This window comes from Maylandia zebra, linkage group LG10 (genome assembly GCF_041146795.1).
Source record: "Maylandia zebra isolate NMK-2024a linkage group LG10, Mzebra_GT3a, whole genome shotgun sequence".
NCBI lineage: Eukaryota > Metazoa > Chordata > Actinopteri > Cichliformes > Cichlidae > Maylandia > Maylandia zebra.
Window position 1 is genome coordinate 26713406 of NC_135176.1, and position 15884 is coordinate 26729289.

The 15884-nt window shown below is 39.5% G+C and overlaps 1 protein-coding gene across 5 annotated transcripts in view; it reads left to right on the forward strand.

The window, feature by feature from the left end:
* The first annotated feature begins 8331 nt into the window (after nucleotides 1–8331).
* Nucleotides 8332–15884, forward strand: part of cadm1a (cell adhesion molecule 1a) — a 479781-nt gene continuing 472228 nt past the window's right edge. For 2 of the 5 annotated variants that reach the window (XM_004551218.5, XM_004551221.6), the window contains exon 1: nucleotides 8332–8479. In XM_004551218.5, the coding sequence (XP_004551275.1) occupies nucleotides 8407–8479 (73 nt within the window). In that variant the 5' untranslated portion in view covers nucleotides 8332–8406. The remainder of the gene's footprint in view (nucleotides 8480–15884) is intronic. The other 3 variants (XM_004551220.4, XM_004551222.4, XM_004551219.6) reach the window with 2 other exon arrangements.

Sequence of the window (15884 nt, forward strand, 5' to 3'; positions counted from 1 at the left end):
ACAGTGTATCTACAAGTGTCAAAGCCACTGTTACAATTGGTGGTGCTACACTATGTGCGCTGTGTATTGACATAACAGTACAGTTTGAGTTAGACCTTGTCAGATACAACAGACAATTGAATTCTCCAGCTCAGCTTGCACCTAGAGAAAAGCACAACTGCAAAGTCAGCTTTAAAAAAAAAAAGCGTGAAAGAAGTGTGTGATGAAATCCCACTGTGCACAATCCCTGAGACGCAACAGTAGTTGCAGTATTTTTTTGTTTTTGAATCTTGTTTTAGCCATTGATATAAACGTCTTGTTTTTGTTTGTTTTTTATTCAATTTTTAATTTTTATTGTTTTTTTACAAGAGAAACTTTGTCAAAGCAACAACTACAGAAACTCTCTCAACATCTTAAAACTGGATATTTACCACACAGAGAGCAGCATATATGACAAGATATGAAACAGCAGTAGCTGACATTAACAAACATCTCTAATGTGAAAGATAAAATCCGTGTTTTAGTAACCGACTCTTGGATAGAAGATTATGAAAGTTGCCTGTAGAGTTAAATAGATTTTTTTTTTTTCAAACTGAGACGCTGCGCTCCAGCACGACGAAACAGTTAGAGAAGGCTCAGTGGAGTAGCTTTTGTTGATTAAAATGCCAATACAGCCCCATGTACTAACTGCTTCAATCTACAGTATTAACAGCTGAAGGCTGTTCTGTGGGCACCTTTGTGTGTACCTAGTTGCTTCAATGTAAATCGTTCTTTTGGCATAAATATCTTTCTTCAATAGTCTTTTGTGATTACCAGCTGTGCAAAGCTTGCATTAGAATGCAACACACTGCCCTTTGTGGTCCCAGGACCCTTCGCTAATGCCCTGCAACTTTTGTATGGCAAACCCAGAAAGACAGCATTAGTAAGCATCGCTCTTCATCTTCCATTGGTTTGTTTAAAAGACTTTATAGATTATAAATCCAGTGCAATACTGAATAAATCCAAAATCATTTATTTTACTGTTTCAAGCAGTGCCTAATAATGGATTGTGTGCATTTTGCAATTATGCAGTTTTCTATTAATTAGTAAATTGCATAGGTTTTCTATAATGTGATATAGCTGATTGCTGAATATTGTGCGTATTACTGTTTCTTGCAGTTTCTTGTGCCTATTTATATACATTACAGACTTCTTTGACCCTCATTTCAGTCCACTGGCTGTCCCTTTTTTACTGCCATCACCCTTCAAACCTCTTTTCTGCTTTGTCCCTTTCTCCATCATTACAGGAGCCACAGGAGGGGTGATGAAGCTATAAAGCCTCATTGAGATCTCGCCCCCAACCTCAGTCTCATATCTCAGATTCCTCCCTGCAAAAATTCCTGGCTTATGGCTATCATTGATTCTCAATCACACCTCTGTTCCATCCTTTTGCGTTTCCTCCTCCGGACCCATCACGTTCAGCCTTTTTATTGTGTTTGGACAGAGTTGAATGGGGGTGCGTATGTGTGTGTGAGGGGGGGCTGTTGCTGTTAAAAATCAAATATCTGAATTAGTGCGCACAATCAGTATCAGTTTGGACCTGAGCATACAGATATGCACATACATTTATTAGCACTCGTCAAGGCTTCATGATATTAACACATATCGCATAAATCGTTTAAACTGATGGTATCAATATTCTCACAAATGAGAATGTTCAAAGCCGCAGAATCCACCTCTGCCGTTAAATCAGCCTTTATTATTTATCCGCTCACATCATTCATCATGTAGTCCTTCATGTCCTCGGAGACAGCGGTTATACTTTGCTGCCTGGAGAATTTTTGATTCCCTGGCCAGTAGAGTGTTTTCCTTATCTGGAATCGCCCTATGTGATAAAGGAGGCAGTGGCTGTGGAAGGCTTCAAATTAAACTCATAGCCTATCAATTCTCATTGTCAAGTGACTAAAATTAGTACTATGTAGCTCACCAGCACCAGGTTTTAGTCCTACCCCAGCCCAAACATCTCAAGCCAGTGTTACCTCAAAGATTCCTGGCTGCTGCACCGGCACACTATCTGTAAGAGTGCGCATTTGGCTCACTGTGACTCTTTCAGCAGTGTGTGTGTGTGTGTGTGTGTGTGTGTGTGTGTGATTGTTTATCTTTCCTCTCTCTCAGACACCACTCTGATGTAGACTTTCTACCTAGGAGTGGTTACTTTGGAGATGTTTATACTTGCCAACTATCCACCCCACTTTATTTTCTCCTTTTTTTTAAAAACCTGAAACACATTCCTTAATTTCAACATCACAGTCCATTTACCCATTTTAGGATCTACAGTGATTCCAGCCTTACAGGTTCTTCTTTGACTTGGCTTTCTCTGTGAGCACCGGAACCAATAGGTGGCAATGTTGGTCAATCGGTTTAACAAGTCATCATGTCAGTCAGTCCATCCAACAGTGATCTCTGCAATATACAGGAGGGAAACATAAACCACTCACAGAGGATTCAGTGGCTCTTTTATGCTTGCTGGTTTGGATATGATTTCCTCCTTAGAATAAAATGTCTTTCTGCTTTTAGCATTGTTTTTCGGTGTATGCAGCATTCTTTATAATAACAAAGACACAGGCAGTGTTCAGTTATACTGAAGGGCTGACAGAAGTAAATATGAGGAAGTGGTCTCGGAGAGGCTGAATCAATTGTGGGAGGAGGAATTAATGCTGGTGGATAAGATAGTGCAAATCCAGCTTCAAGGGATTTCAATCAACACTTGGACTGAGCCTAAAGCATACTTGGTCTGGCCTTGTTTGTAGAAGAACAACAGTCACCAGCCCACATCAGACTTGTCAGTAGCACAGTCCAAAAAATGCCCCATTCTGCAAATATCTTAAACCGGGCCATATTTGATCTAAGTGTCACAGGAATCAGAGTATGTTTTTAGAGGCTAGTACTTACAGACTAGTGGCAGTTTAAAAGAAAACAAACCAAAAACAGATGTCTGGCCCCAACAATGAGAGAATCTTGTTGGCTATTGATCCAAAATAGTTCTGAGTGATTACTTTTATCCTGTGATGAATAATTTCTAGCCTAATGGGAGTGGTCTATTGCAACCACAGCATCCACAGGAGTCACTGAAAAACCTTACCGTAAACTCTGTAATAAATCTCAACCCAGCTGAGCACCTATGGAAGATTTCTGATTGTGTTTAACAGTCCTCTCCACTCCAATCACTGAAATGCCAAATATATAAATATCTTTTTGAGGAAAATGATCTATCCTTTCAATATCCTCCAGTTCCAGACACTTATGAAATCAATGCCATGGCACACTGAAACAGTTCCAGCAGCACATGGTGGCCTAAAACCATGACAAAACCTTTAATGAGACACTTTATTTTTTACTTCAAACTGTAAATTTAGCTTGTAATATCATAGTTTAGAAGAGTTCTAACAGATAAGACATTTATTATATAGTCAAAATGATATGTTTTTACTATACTGTATAAATATTTAACTCACTGAACAACTGGCATTGTAGTTCTTCTTTTAACAGGGCAAAAAAGGGCATCTGAAAAGTCAGCAATAATAAAAGCAGCCACATGAAATAGGTTACATAAGCATAATGCAGGCACAATTTGTACATATTCAAAAGTCGTTAGGTTAAATATTTTAAGATACTGAATACAGTACGTCATGTTGCCTACCTACACACATGTATATCAAGATAGCATGACAAAACATTCAAAGATTAGGCCCTGCCACATAAGCCTGGAGAACTGTGGGTGACCATTTGGGAATCATCACAATGGAAAAATGTACATTCTCCAACTAGTTGGTGAGTGGCTGCTGAAGACTGTTTCTAGTCACTTTGAAATAGAATGGAAATGCATTCCTTGCAATTGCTTTGATACCTAACAATAGCTACAGTTGCCATTAGTTTGCATGAAGATGCCAACTTGTCTGCAAACACCTCCCAAACAACAAGACAACCGGTATTTTAACCGTGATACAAAGTGAAATTTGTACCTTTTATTCTTGGCAATGTGTTGGTGAGGCGCAACCGTCACTTAAGGTATATTCTTCAATTCAAATTTTTCAAAGTTTCACTCCAGCTGGATGAATAAATGGTGAATACTTGTGAACAAGTTAGCGATTGTTATCAAGGGGTCACCAACCAGTCTCTTGGTCTGTGTGACTGAAACCTTGTACTGCAGTCATCGACTGAAGCTGCCATATGTAATTTCGGAAACATGCCATCAAGATAGACTGTTTTGAGGTTGAGGTGTTGCAATCTCCTGCAGTGGAGGATTTATTTATTATTTTTTTTAAACATGAAGTGCTGTTCAATTTTGAGATTTCATAATGAGTATTAAAGTTAAGTAGCACTCATAGCGAACGGCAGTAAGTAAATAGTCTTAATTTAATCTGTGGTCCCGCTGTGGTTTGGGAGCCAGTTTCAGAAATGTTAAGAAAAGAAACAAGTTTAACTTCTTGTGTCCTATGTGCCATTGTTTGTGATGAAAAGAGCAAGGTATTACAATCCTAAATAGGCACTCCTCCACAATCCCCTGTAGTCTCATCTGCACATATGGCTGCTGTGAGGTTTCTCATGCTTTACTACTTCCTGCTACTACTGTGGATCAGGGTTCCCTATTCGAATACTTCCGCTTATAATAGGACAAAGACATAATTTTGCTTACTTTTCCAGTCATATCCTGCCTGTACTTTCTTACTCATCTGCAACAAAAAGTCATACTATCCCATGTGGCCTTGGGGGTAAGCTAATACTTGTAACCTACATTGTGGCATTTTTATATCCGCTGATAGATCTAAGAAACTAAAAGAAAAATGACCTTCTGAATTCAAGGTCACATCATTATTAATTAATGATCTGATTTTCTTAAAATATTTGCACATTCTTATTTATAGTAACTGAGACATGGCTGACCTCGGTAGACTCAGCCAACTTTGCAGAAACACATTTCCACCTGCCTGTTAGACATTTATAGGAGATGTCTTAGGGTCCCGTTTCCTTCTTTTTTAATTTTATTTTATAGTCCATTGTGCTGCTCCCCCCACACTGAGTTCTACACACAGGTAAAACAGGTACACTGATTTTTTCTTCTGGGTTATGATTGGCCAACTTTGATAGATTTCTTTGTGTTAGATCACAGAGCTGCCATTTTTAAAGCACCATTTAGGACATCATCCTGTCAAAGTGCGCTTCATTTTTAATTATGTCTCTGCATCGAGACTCCTTTCTAATTGGTCAACACCACCATTAAATGTTGAATTTTGCCCTCTTTAGACATATACTGTGTCTCAATTCTTTGTATTGCTCCACTGAAATGCAGAACTTGTAAATGGTCATATTATTGGAGCCGAAATGGAAACTGACTTCAGACACAATTGTCCATGAAAGTGGTAAAAGATAAAGATTTGCATATTTGTTTGACACAATATCAAATATCATTCAAAGGGCCAGGCTCAGTCAGTCCTCTCAATGGTAGACGTATTTTTTAATGATCTCGTCTCACAGTGTGATAGGAAAGAGCAATTTTTTACCCTTTGGTCTCAAATTGCACCTAATTCACAAATCAAGTTAGCTAATATTACTGCTTTGCTTTCCCAGTTATAAATGATTAACTATTCAGAACTATTTAAAATAGTTTCTAAAAAGAAATAATTTACCCGAGGCTTAAATGCCATCTCGGATAATTAGTTTATTCTATAATTCTTAATATCTCTTTATTTTGCTGATTTACTGGTTCTTTATTACTCAACAACCACAGACCAATTATCTAAGTACCTGCTGGAGAAAGTCAAGTCAGTTCGTGTTTTTTAAGAACAGTAATGGTATTTTTAAGAGTTTACAGTTAGGCTTAGAATCTCACCACAACACAGAGACATCTCTCTGTATGACCTACTTTTAACCACTGACAGACGTAGCTACACACCCCTAGTGCTTTTAGATCTGAGAATTGCTTCTAATAGGATCAGTCGTTCCATTTCCCTCAACCACTTATGAACCTGTGTTGTTGTTAAGGGAACTGTCCTACATGTATTACATCCATATCTCACAAACACAACATTTCCAGTTACTATAGAAAATGTCTGTTTCTGTCTAATTCAGTTTTGGTGTTCCTCAAGGCTTTATCATTAACCCACTTGTAATTACAGTATACAATACATGTTTCCTCTCAAACAGGTTATTCGGCCCACTCTAAACTAACCCTATCTGTTTACCTGTTCCACAGATGTTGACTGTAGCCAGCCTTCCTAAACTAAATAACTTAGATGTCTTAGTCACTGACTTAGTTATTGACCATAACTGTTAAACAACTTGATAGAAATCTTTGTCTTTTTTATGGTGATCTCTGTTTTAATGTTGTGGTGAAAAATATTTTTTCCAGTGATCTTTTTTTAATTAAAAACTATTACTGTAGCACCCACTGTACCAACAAAGCAATTAGGCTTTTCACTTACATCAAAAACTTATTAACTACTTGTTAGCCTACATGTAAGTTGGTGACTGGGTTTAGTTCAACCCAAGGAAAGCTTCAAACTCTAGATCTCTTGGATGTTTTCATTGCTTTGGATTATTTTATATTAAAGTTAAGCATATTGTAACCGTGTTAAGTTTTTTTTTCTTAACAAAGTTACAAACAAAGGTTATAAATAAAGTGTATTGATATATATTCCACTAGACAAGTTAAAATCAGAAAATTTATACAGGTTTTTGAATGTGTTCAAGATACACAGAGAAAGGCCCTAATTGGTCCGCAAGCTGAAACCCAAATCTTTGTTGCTATGAGGCAAAATTGCTAACCAGAACATTATATCAAACTAAATTTAAAATTTTAAACAATTTAAATCACAGCAAAACAGCAGAACTTTACTGCATTTTGTGAAATGTCAAATCACTTTTCCCTTGCTTATTCTGTGGGATAGTAAAAGGTTTGAGGTTCGGCTCTGGTAGGAAAATGTCACCAGCTTTCTTTCGTTCTTTCTTTTTCTGATTGTCATGACAGAATCTCAAGGAGTGTCTACTATGGTGGCTCCAGGATTGCATCATTACTTTCTGCAGATGATTTCATTCTGCTCTGGAATGTGAGACTTCAGAATGGGTGAAAGAAGTGAAAGAGTTCAAGGCTTTGTTCAAAAGTGATGAGATGAAACGTGATCAATAGATTTCATTGGCTTTGTCAGAATTAAATAGGATACTGTACTATACACAAGTGTTAAAACACCACGTACTTCAAAACAGACATAAACAAACATGTTTGCACTCTGGTGCAAAGAAGAATCTCCTGGACTTCAGTTTTTGATTTCATCTGGCATGCTTGCAAGCTGTAGCTCAGTATTTTATCATTGATTTAGTATAATGTCAAACCACAGGCTCATTGGCTAATGACTTTTCAATCCCAAAATGTTAACCAGTAAACATACCCTAAATAATCCTTCTTTAAGAAACAAAATATGACCAACATTTACAAAATGTACTTAAATATTTATTCAATTCAACCCAAAATGACTGGCAGAGCACTTATACAGTTCAACTCAAAAAGTTATTTTCAAGGGTCTTTTTGCAACAACGCGTACTGCCCCCTGGTGGCTTTTAAAATGAGGGCACGTTAGCCTCACTTTTCTAATCTGGGAGATACATCTATTATATTGTTTATGATAGTCCCATATGCTTTTGCTCAACTTTTAATTATTTGTTTAATTTATTTTTAATGATCTCAGTTTTGTGTAGACTGATTAGTTTTCAGAAATTAACACAACTTACTGACGTAGAAGTGCAGCTGCCAAAAGGAAATCACTTGTGTTAAGCTTGTTTAGTATTTCCTTTCATATATTAACTTAGTTATCTACAAACCTCATTTATCGAAAAAGTAATTAAAGTGATCTGGGAGTGCAAAATTGTAACTTCTAACTGCAGCACTAACTAAGCTTGTGCCAGCCAAAATGCCAAACTTGAGCCTTCAAGACAGTGTTCCAGAAATTAATACATTTTAATTTTATATACAGGGAAGGGGGCTGGGGGCCTTAGGGCCTCAAAAATAGTATGACCATCCCTGCTCTTCTGAAGCATTACATACAAGTGGGTGAAATGATTAGTATAGTTTTCAAATTTTCAAAATACAAAAGAAAAACTCTACAAAAGAGACTAACGCCAAGCTACTAACACCACACACAGACACCTCCTAACCAACCCTGCAGCAGAACACAGCGTTAAAAACACTTTCCCGCCCTCCAATAGCATATTCTGAGAGCTATTCAATAGGCTGTGAGGCACGTCCATTACAAATAACAGTATTTATCAACACTGGTAATAAATGAATATGGTAAATAGTACCCTCCCTTTCTCGCATCTCATTAAGTGAGTCCCGTTGTAGCAGCTATAGGTGAAGCTGCCTCTATCTCTGCCATACTGAAGCAGGTGTCCAACATGGCGAACGCTCGCAGCGGCTCTCTCGCGACTATTCTCTTTTTATTCATGTCTTCGGCGGCTCTTCACAAAGGTAGGACTTTTCCCGCGGGTGTCTAAATGGAAGTGGCACTTTGTTCTTAGATTTCCGTGGATGTAGATGCGAACGAGTGCAATTTGAACAGCGTTCTGGGCAATTTGTGCTTTTGAGAGCATTCGGACGTTACTGTGCAGTTGTACTGTGATGCTGTTGAGCAAGAAGTAACAAAACCTCCCCGTAAAGTTGAATTACTGTGAGGAAAGAAGCCGATGCGCGCGTGGATACATCGGAACCGGCGTTACAGATGCGTTGCCCCTGGAATGCATCACTTTGGTCAGCTCACCATTAGGGTATAGGCTGAATGGCTACACAGCTGGCAACTCTTGGGTTTAAAAAAAATAAAATAAATGCTGATGTGAGAAAACAAATGGCGTGGTGTTTTGGTCGCTTGAGGGATATAAGGATGTATATGTGGCATGCTTAAACTGAGGGTTGCTTATGCAGTGCGCTAGCTTTGGTTTACTTGTGTAGCGTGTTCGGAACGCTGTAAACCACAGAAAACAGCGGTGCGTTCAAGTGGAATAGCTGCAGCCCCGACAACGTGCAATCGGAGGAAAAGAAAGCGCAAACTGCTCAAAACTGTTCATTTAATGGGAAGAAACAAGAATTATCATGTATTAAAACGTGACTCTCCGCATATTAATAACAGCGGGACTTTATGGAAAATTCAGCACAACGGCCTCACACGAATCAGCAGTTTTTTCCTCTCTCCACCCGCGTTTAATCTCTATTTTTCCGAATCTGTTCACTCTCGGCCATCCCGCTGGATGTGGTGTGGAGAGCGCCTAACCCGTTATAAAAGTTGTCTTTTCAAAGAAACAAGTGCCGCTCGTGTATTTTAGCTGAACGCCGAACTGAAAAGCGGTGTCGGAGGAGTCCAGGCGATATCTCAAATCACCGCCTAATGCGCGTAAACTGTTAATGGCAAACAAGGAAAGATTAATTTCACCGAGTTCGCAGTCGCGCTCTGGGCTGTGTTTTCATAACACCGGGACTGGATTTGCTGTGGAGCCATGCATGAAAACATCAAAGCTTTTCGTCCGGGTGTAGTAATCTGAGTCAGAAGCTTTAAAGAAGCGGATAGGATACAGATAAAGCTGGGCGAAAACTGCGACACGATTTCTTTCCTTCTTTCTTTCTTGAACGCTTGGTGATGTTGAGCGCGTAAAGGAAAGCACGGACGTTTATTTAGTAAGAAGAGATAAAGTGCTGGGGCTGTTTGTTGCCAGCACGAAGTCCGCGTTGAAAACTGGAGGAGGTGGGGGGGGGGGGGTTGTCGTGAGCTACTGGGAAATACACGCTCCGTTTCGGGGGTTATTTATCCTTGGACAGTGATACGCTGAAGCTGTGGTGAAAGCACTTGCTTTGCCGCTTCCACCACCGGCGGTAGTAATGTATTTACATCAAGCCAATTATGTAATGAATCATTACTAACTTAAAGTTAGTGCGAAGCTGTTCGTCTGCAGATCATAACCCCCTTTTATGCTGAGTGCCGAGCCTCGGGGTGGGGGTGAAAATGACGGGAGTGCAGATGTCCTCGTTTGTCACATTGTGGATTATCCACAAGGCTTAATCTACTCTTTGTTTTTTAACCCATTTTTTAAATGAATCAATGTTTTTTTGCTTTCTCAAGTCAGTAAAAAGCAAACAACAAAGCAAACAAGGCTGTTGCTGTCCTTTGCTGGACAGTGGGCAGCTGTTACCTTCATGAAAATGGCTCCAGTGATTTCAAACAAAGCTCAGGGCGCACTTGCACAAAGCATATCAATTATTTACCCCGAGCAGAATACTGTAAGCTCTCATTGTGGTTAAGCATTAAAGAGTGGTGATTTCTACAATGTAGACAGTCTAATAAAAGGCTAATAGAAGGCTGCATCAATTCATTTCAAGTTTTATGGTGTTACACAGGTTGGACTCAGACTGCTGGGAAATCACCTCTTGTTCTATAAGAAAAGATTTAGAAGATGGTACCAATCTCTGTGCTCCACTCTCACATCATTTCTTGTTTTCTTGGCAAACCAATGTACTTCCAGAGATAGCTTTTCGTCCTGTGAAATAAATAAAAGTTATAACTTTAGTCGGAATAAGTTATTTCAGGGGAATCAAACAGTAAACAGATATTTAGTAGGCATCATTTTTAAGTTGTGCTCATAGTATTTATCCAAATTCTTTGCTGTTCATATAAGTGGATTTTTTAAAATTTATTTAATGGTACTTTTTTAGCAGATAATAGGCGCTGAGTATTTTATCGCTTTCCACTGCTTTCAGGAAAGTGAGAAAGGTGTTATTTTACTATGATGCGTATACTGAGTGAAACATCAGCGATGATCATGCAGTCCTGTAGTAATTAACAGTTCCAAGCAGATGCACATGTTGTATCCTGCTGTAATTTATGCATTTTTCCATTTCTCTGCATTTATACAGTTCCTTTGTGATTCTGCACAGAAGTGTTTAGTAAGGCCAGTTGTAGTGCAGATTACAGGTTTAGAACACCCGGGCACGGTGCTTTACAGGTGTTTATTAAAGAGCGCAGATGCAGCACACCCTGACCGTAAGCCTGCTGAGACTTGAAAACGTGGTTAGGCAATCCTTCACTTATAGTGAGACGTGTCGCTGTTTTCATTTTTGCAAAGTTATGCAACTGTGTCGTAGCGCAGGTGAGAGCGGGGACTGGTATGTGTTTGAATGCAGGAAAAATGGTTGTTAACATGACTTCTCTTGAATGTCACCACATGTTCAGGCTTGGGTAATGATTATGTTAGGATAAGAGCATTAGTCGTGTCTGTTTTTAAAGGTTCAGTCTCACTAACTGCTGATGGAAAACTGACAGGAGGAGATTAGGTTGTGGCTTGCTGCTTTGTCATAGCGAAACACAAGGTAGAATAAATATTTTATGCTTAACTTAAAAGGTCTTTTTTAGCATACTGTGTCAAAAATCCAAATGATTTACTGCCCTAATGTGATACTTGACAGGTTATTCCAAACTGTAAACGAATATCAGGGATAATAAATGAAATAGCAAGGGTGTAGTTTAGTGGGATTCTCTAATACTCAATAGTGTAGCTGAAAAAGAATCTCATTTCAGTAGTTTTAGGCTGTAGTGTGGATTTGAATACAACCTAAACCTGGGATGTCTTTCATTTGACAGCTCATTTAAGATGTTATCTCCGTGCACCCTGCCACTGAACCTGTTGTGCTCCTTACAAAAGATTTATTGGTCGCGTTAGAAAAGCATTTGCATTGTTGTCTCCACTTTAGATTGACCTGAAGGCACAAAGTGAGAAGCTGTTGCATGATTAACACTGAAGTTTACATCTTTCTAGCAGTTGCTGCGCTAACCTAAGCGTTGTGATTAGCAGTCAAGCGTGTCTCTGTTAACCTTGAGTAGGCTCGATGCACTAATAAGTGTTTTGGGTATTTTGGTCCAAAAGTTAAGACGTGCAAAAGAATAAAATCGTATTTTATTGGTGGATATGTTGAATCGATGACTAGCATTAGCTATACAAACAAAAAAACTCATGATCACCTTCACCGTTTAAAAACAAAACGAGGAGCTGTACTGGTGCTGGGATGACTGCAGAGTTTCATTATAGATGCTCAACATGATGCACTTAGCCCAAGCCCTACCTGCTTTTACAGCCTAGACAGAATTACTTCACCGAACAATTTAATTATTTCTTAAAAAAACCCAACTTTTTGTACGAAATTTGTCATGTGTGTTATTACCTCCAACTGGCTACGGTCTGTTTCAGTTACAAAGAAAAGCTGCATCACGCACAAATGAATCATACAGTGTGGTTTGGCTCAGAGTCAAGCTGGTAGAAGCCATACTGCTGGAAAACAGGTGTGTAAATGGACTTGTTCACCGTCTGTACCCTCCAGCAGCCTCTCCAGCTCTAATGAAGAACAATGGCTTTATTCCTGAAGGGAGGGGACCCCAAGTGACCCCCCCCCCCCCCTCCTCCTCCTCCTGCCTCTGCCAGTCTACAGTGACTCTGCTGGCAAGCCAACAGATGACTGGGCTGGGTCGCATCTGGCCTCTGCGCACTTAGTGTAATCAAAGGGAGAAAAAAGGTTTATGGCCTACTTGTTAGTGATCCGCCAAATGATGGGATGTCAAGTAAGCACCCTGCGATTTCAAATCTCTTGAGGGGATTGGTGGGGGTGGGCGTATGCTGCAATATGCTATTCAGAAAGCAGCCTACCGGCCTATGCATCAAATTAGACTATTCCGTAGACATTTTGACAACCTGGGTGTGAAACAAGTGAAATGAGTAAAATTAAAGTGATCTTTGAATATTTATGTGCTCATATTAATTGCTGTTAATGCACAACAGGCCTCAGTGATGAATGCTGCTATTTTTCACTTGCAGGATTCTCGTCTGGCACAGGCCTCTAGCAAGTGTGTGCTAAAAACAAACGCAGACTAATTTAAGTAGTTCCTCTGTGCGGAGCTCAAAGAGGAAAACTGCAAGACTGTGGTTCCATTATGTAAGGTTTAAAAGGGAAAAAATGTCACGTACGTAGTACTTTTTCCACTTTGTGTCCTGACCAGCTTAACTTTGCACACATAAATAAACCTTGATGTGTTACTGTGGCTGTTAAGATTGTTGTATGCTGTCTTCTCACAGTGTGGTCTTGGAGCTGACAAGCAGTGTTGCAAGCGGTGGATTTGGAACGTGAAAGACATAAGGTTGACCCACAGTAGAGACGAGGAAAAAAAACTCAGCTTCTAATAATTTATTATGTAATGTCTTTTTTTAGTCTCTTAACTTTGTGGAAGCTCAAATCTGAGGCAGTCTGATAGGTACCATTTTTCCTAGCATTGTTCCCCTAATTAAGGTTTATCTAGATTGTGCTTTTTAGAGTAATTGCATAATAAATATGCACTGCACAATGCTGGGTAGAGTGGCACGCTAGATGAGCATTTACCTCTGAAATCTTTACAGGCTGGCCTGTATTTTATCATTAGACTCTGCAGCTACAGAAACCGATGTATGTTGATGACCGAGATCCACTCAACAGAAGACCACTTCTGTGATTGTGTTCTGATAAAATCCCAGATAATTACATACAAGTGGGGATGATTTTCAGTTTTAATGTCATCCCTGCCAAATGCATATAGGATGAGCACTTCCTCTTTCTGACAATTTCCTCTTCCTCTCGTCACTCCTCCCATTGACTAAATTTAGTCAGTGCAGCTATCATCAGTGACAGCATGGTCTTTTTTTGAAGGGGTTGGGGGGGGGGGGGGGTGCAGTCATCACGTGCTGCTGCTTCTGTCTCTTGTCTGTGTTACGGTACCTGGGCTTAGTCACACGTATGAATAACAAATGTGAATGGGCAAGACAGCAAATTCTTATGGAGTTGTTCAAGCAGTTGTGTAAAACTAGTGATTCTCAAACTCTGGTGAAAAAGCAGTGAAAAGCACACACACACAACTTGGCTGCTGTATTTTCAGCAATTTTGTCCTATTAAACCATTTGCAGGACTACTGTGTAAAGGTGCTAGGTATCCTGTTGACCAGCTGTGGAAGTGCACGCCTTTTTCTAATTAAAAAGAGGGAAAAAACTATATATGTCCACATATTTGCATTGCTGAAAAGTCTTTAGTTGTTGGGCCTCATAGCATAACTTGCTTAATATATGACTATCCACTCACCTTGATGCATACTGTGTGGCAAAGATGAAACATCTGAACTGCAGCTTTGTCTACGTCTGTTGCTGACGACAGAGGCAGTGATATCAGTAGATATCCAAGCAACATGTTAATCATGAATTTGGGAAGAAATCCCCACAAGCACACACATACTCACATATCGCTTTCATTATAGTGCAGTAATCATACAAATATATATCTTCTACACAGACATCATTATTTGGATTCACCTCCCGAAGGGCGTTGGTCCATGTCCCTTGGATTCCACTGTCTTGCCAGAAACATTTTCGGAAGCGTAGACAGCAGTCCATTGTGCTTTCCAAGAACTGCCTGGATTGTGGAGCTCCTGTTAAAAAGAGACCTTAGTTTAGGAAGTGGGTCTTTGAATGGCTTGAGCTGGATTCTTGTGTTGCACCAACAGGCACTAAAGGATTTGTGAATACCATGATCTTTGGAAGTCTCCCCAGGGAATTTGACAGCACTGCAGGAAATGCAGGCTAAATCCATCCTGTGTGTATGAAATTGAACTACATTTGTGGCTTCCTTGTGGAGCTGTCCAGGCAATGCTCAAGTTCCACTTCTTCTTTTTCACGTCTGATCTTTTTCACTCTAGATCTGAAGCATTGTGTTGACTGGAAAATGGCCCAGTCAGCTAATTAGACCTGATTAGTGAGGAGCCACATATTGGAGGCCATTAGTGGTAGGATTGAGATAATATATTGAGATAATATAACTGATAACACGGACACTAGTATCTAATATGTATTTTTGGAATGAATATCAAAAACAGCCATGTGCCAACAAACATGAATGAAACTAATGAGGATATAATTGTTTAATCCTTTCAAGCAAAGATTATTAGAAATGGAGCATGGTATTTTATTTAATGTTTATATAGCTACTAGAGATGGACCGATCCGATATTACATATCGGTATCGGTCTGATACTGACCCAAATTACTGGATCGGATATCGGCGAGAAATAAAAAATGTAATCCGATCCATTAAATATCAAAAAAGCACCTCACAAAACTTGCTACACGGCGTAACTCGGCTCATAACCGTAGCACGTCGCTGCAGTATGCATCACGTGATAGAGCGGCTGTGTGTAGCCTCGCTACCAAACCAGCATTTCATCTCCGAGGAAGTGATCCCAGAGAGAAGTAAAGCAAGTGTGTAAGTTCGTCTCTGAATGTCTGTAAAGCATCATGTTAAGCTTAACAACCGACTGCCTCTCTCTCTCTCTCTCTCCTGCTGCTACTTCAATCGTGAAACTGCTTAATGATCAGCTGATCGGCTTTTCTGTTGCGAATCCGTCTCTCTTCTTTGTTTTTGGCCCACTTTGCACCAGAAAGAGGAAACCAGTGGCTGAACAACAGCAGCACTATTAAGCTTGATCAGCTGTTGTTAGAATTTATTTATTATTACTTTCTAGACCAGGATCTTTTTCTAAGTAGCTGACGACTGGTAACTGTGCAGGGGCGGATCTAGCCAAGTTTAGCCAGGGGGGCCAATAGGGCACTAACAGGGAAAAGGGGGCACAAAGACATACTTTTCTTTCTTATTCTCATTCAAAATATCTAGCTTTTAATAAATAATTATCTGACTCTTACACCTAAAGTTTTAATCTGATGTAAAATATATAGAAGTCCATTACTGTATATAGTAACTGTTAAGTCTAATATACCCTAGTAAGCTATAGTACTTTTTCCTTTGGGAAGATACCATCTGTGCAGTCTCC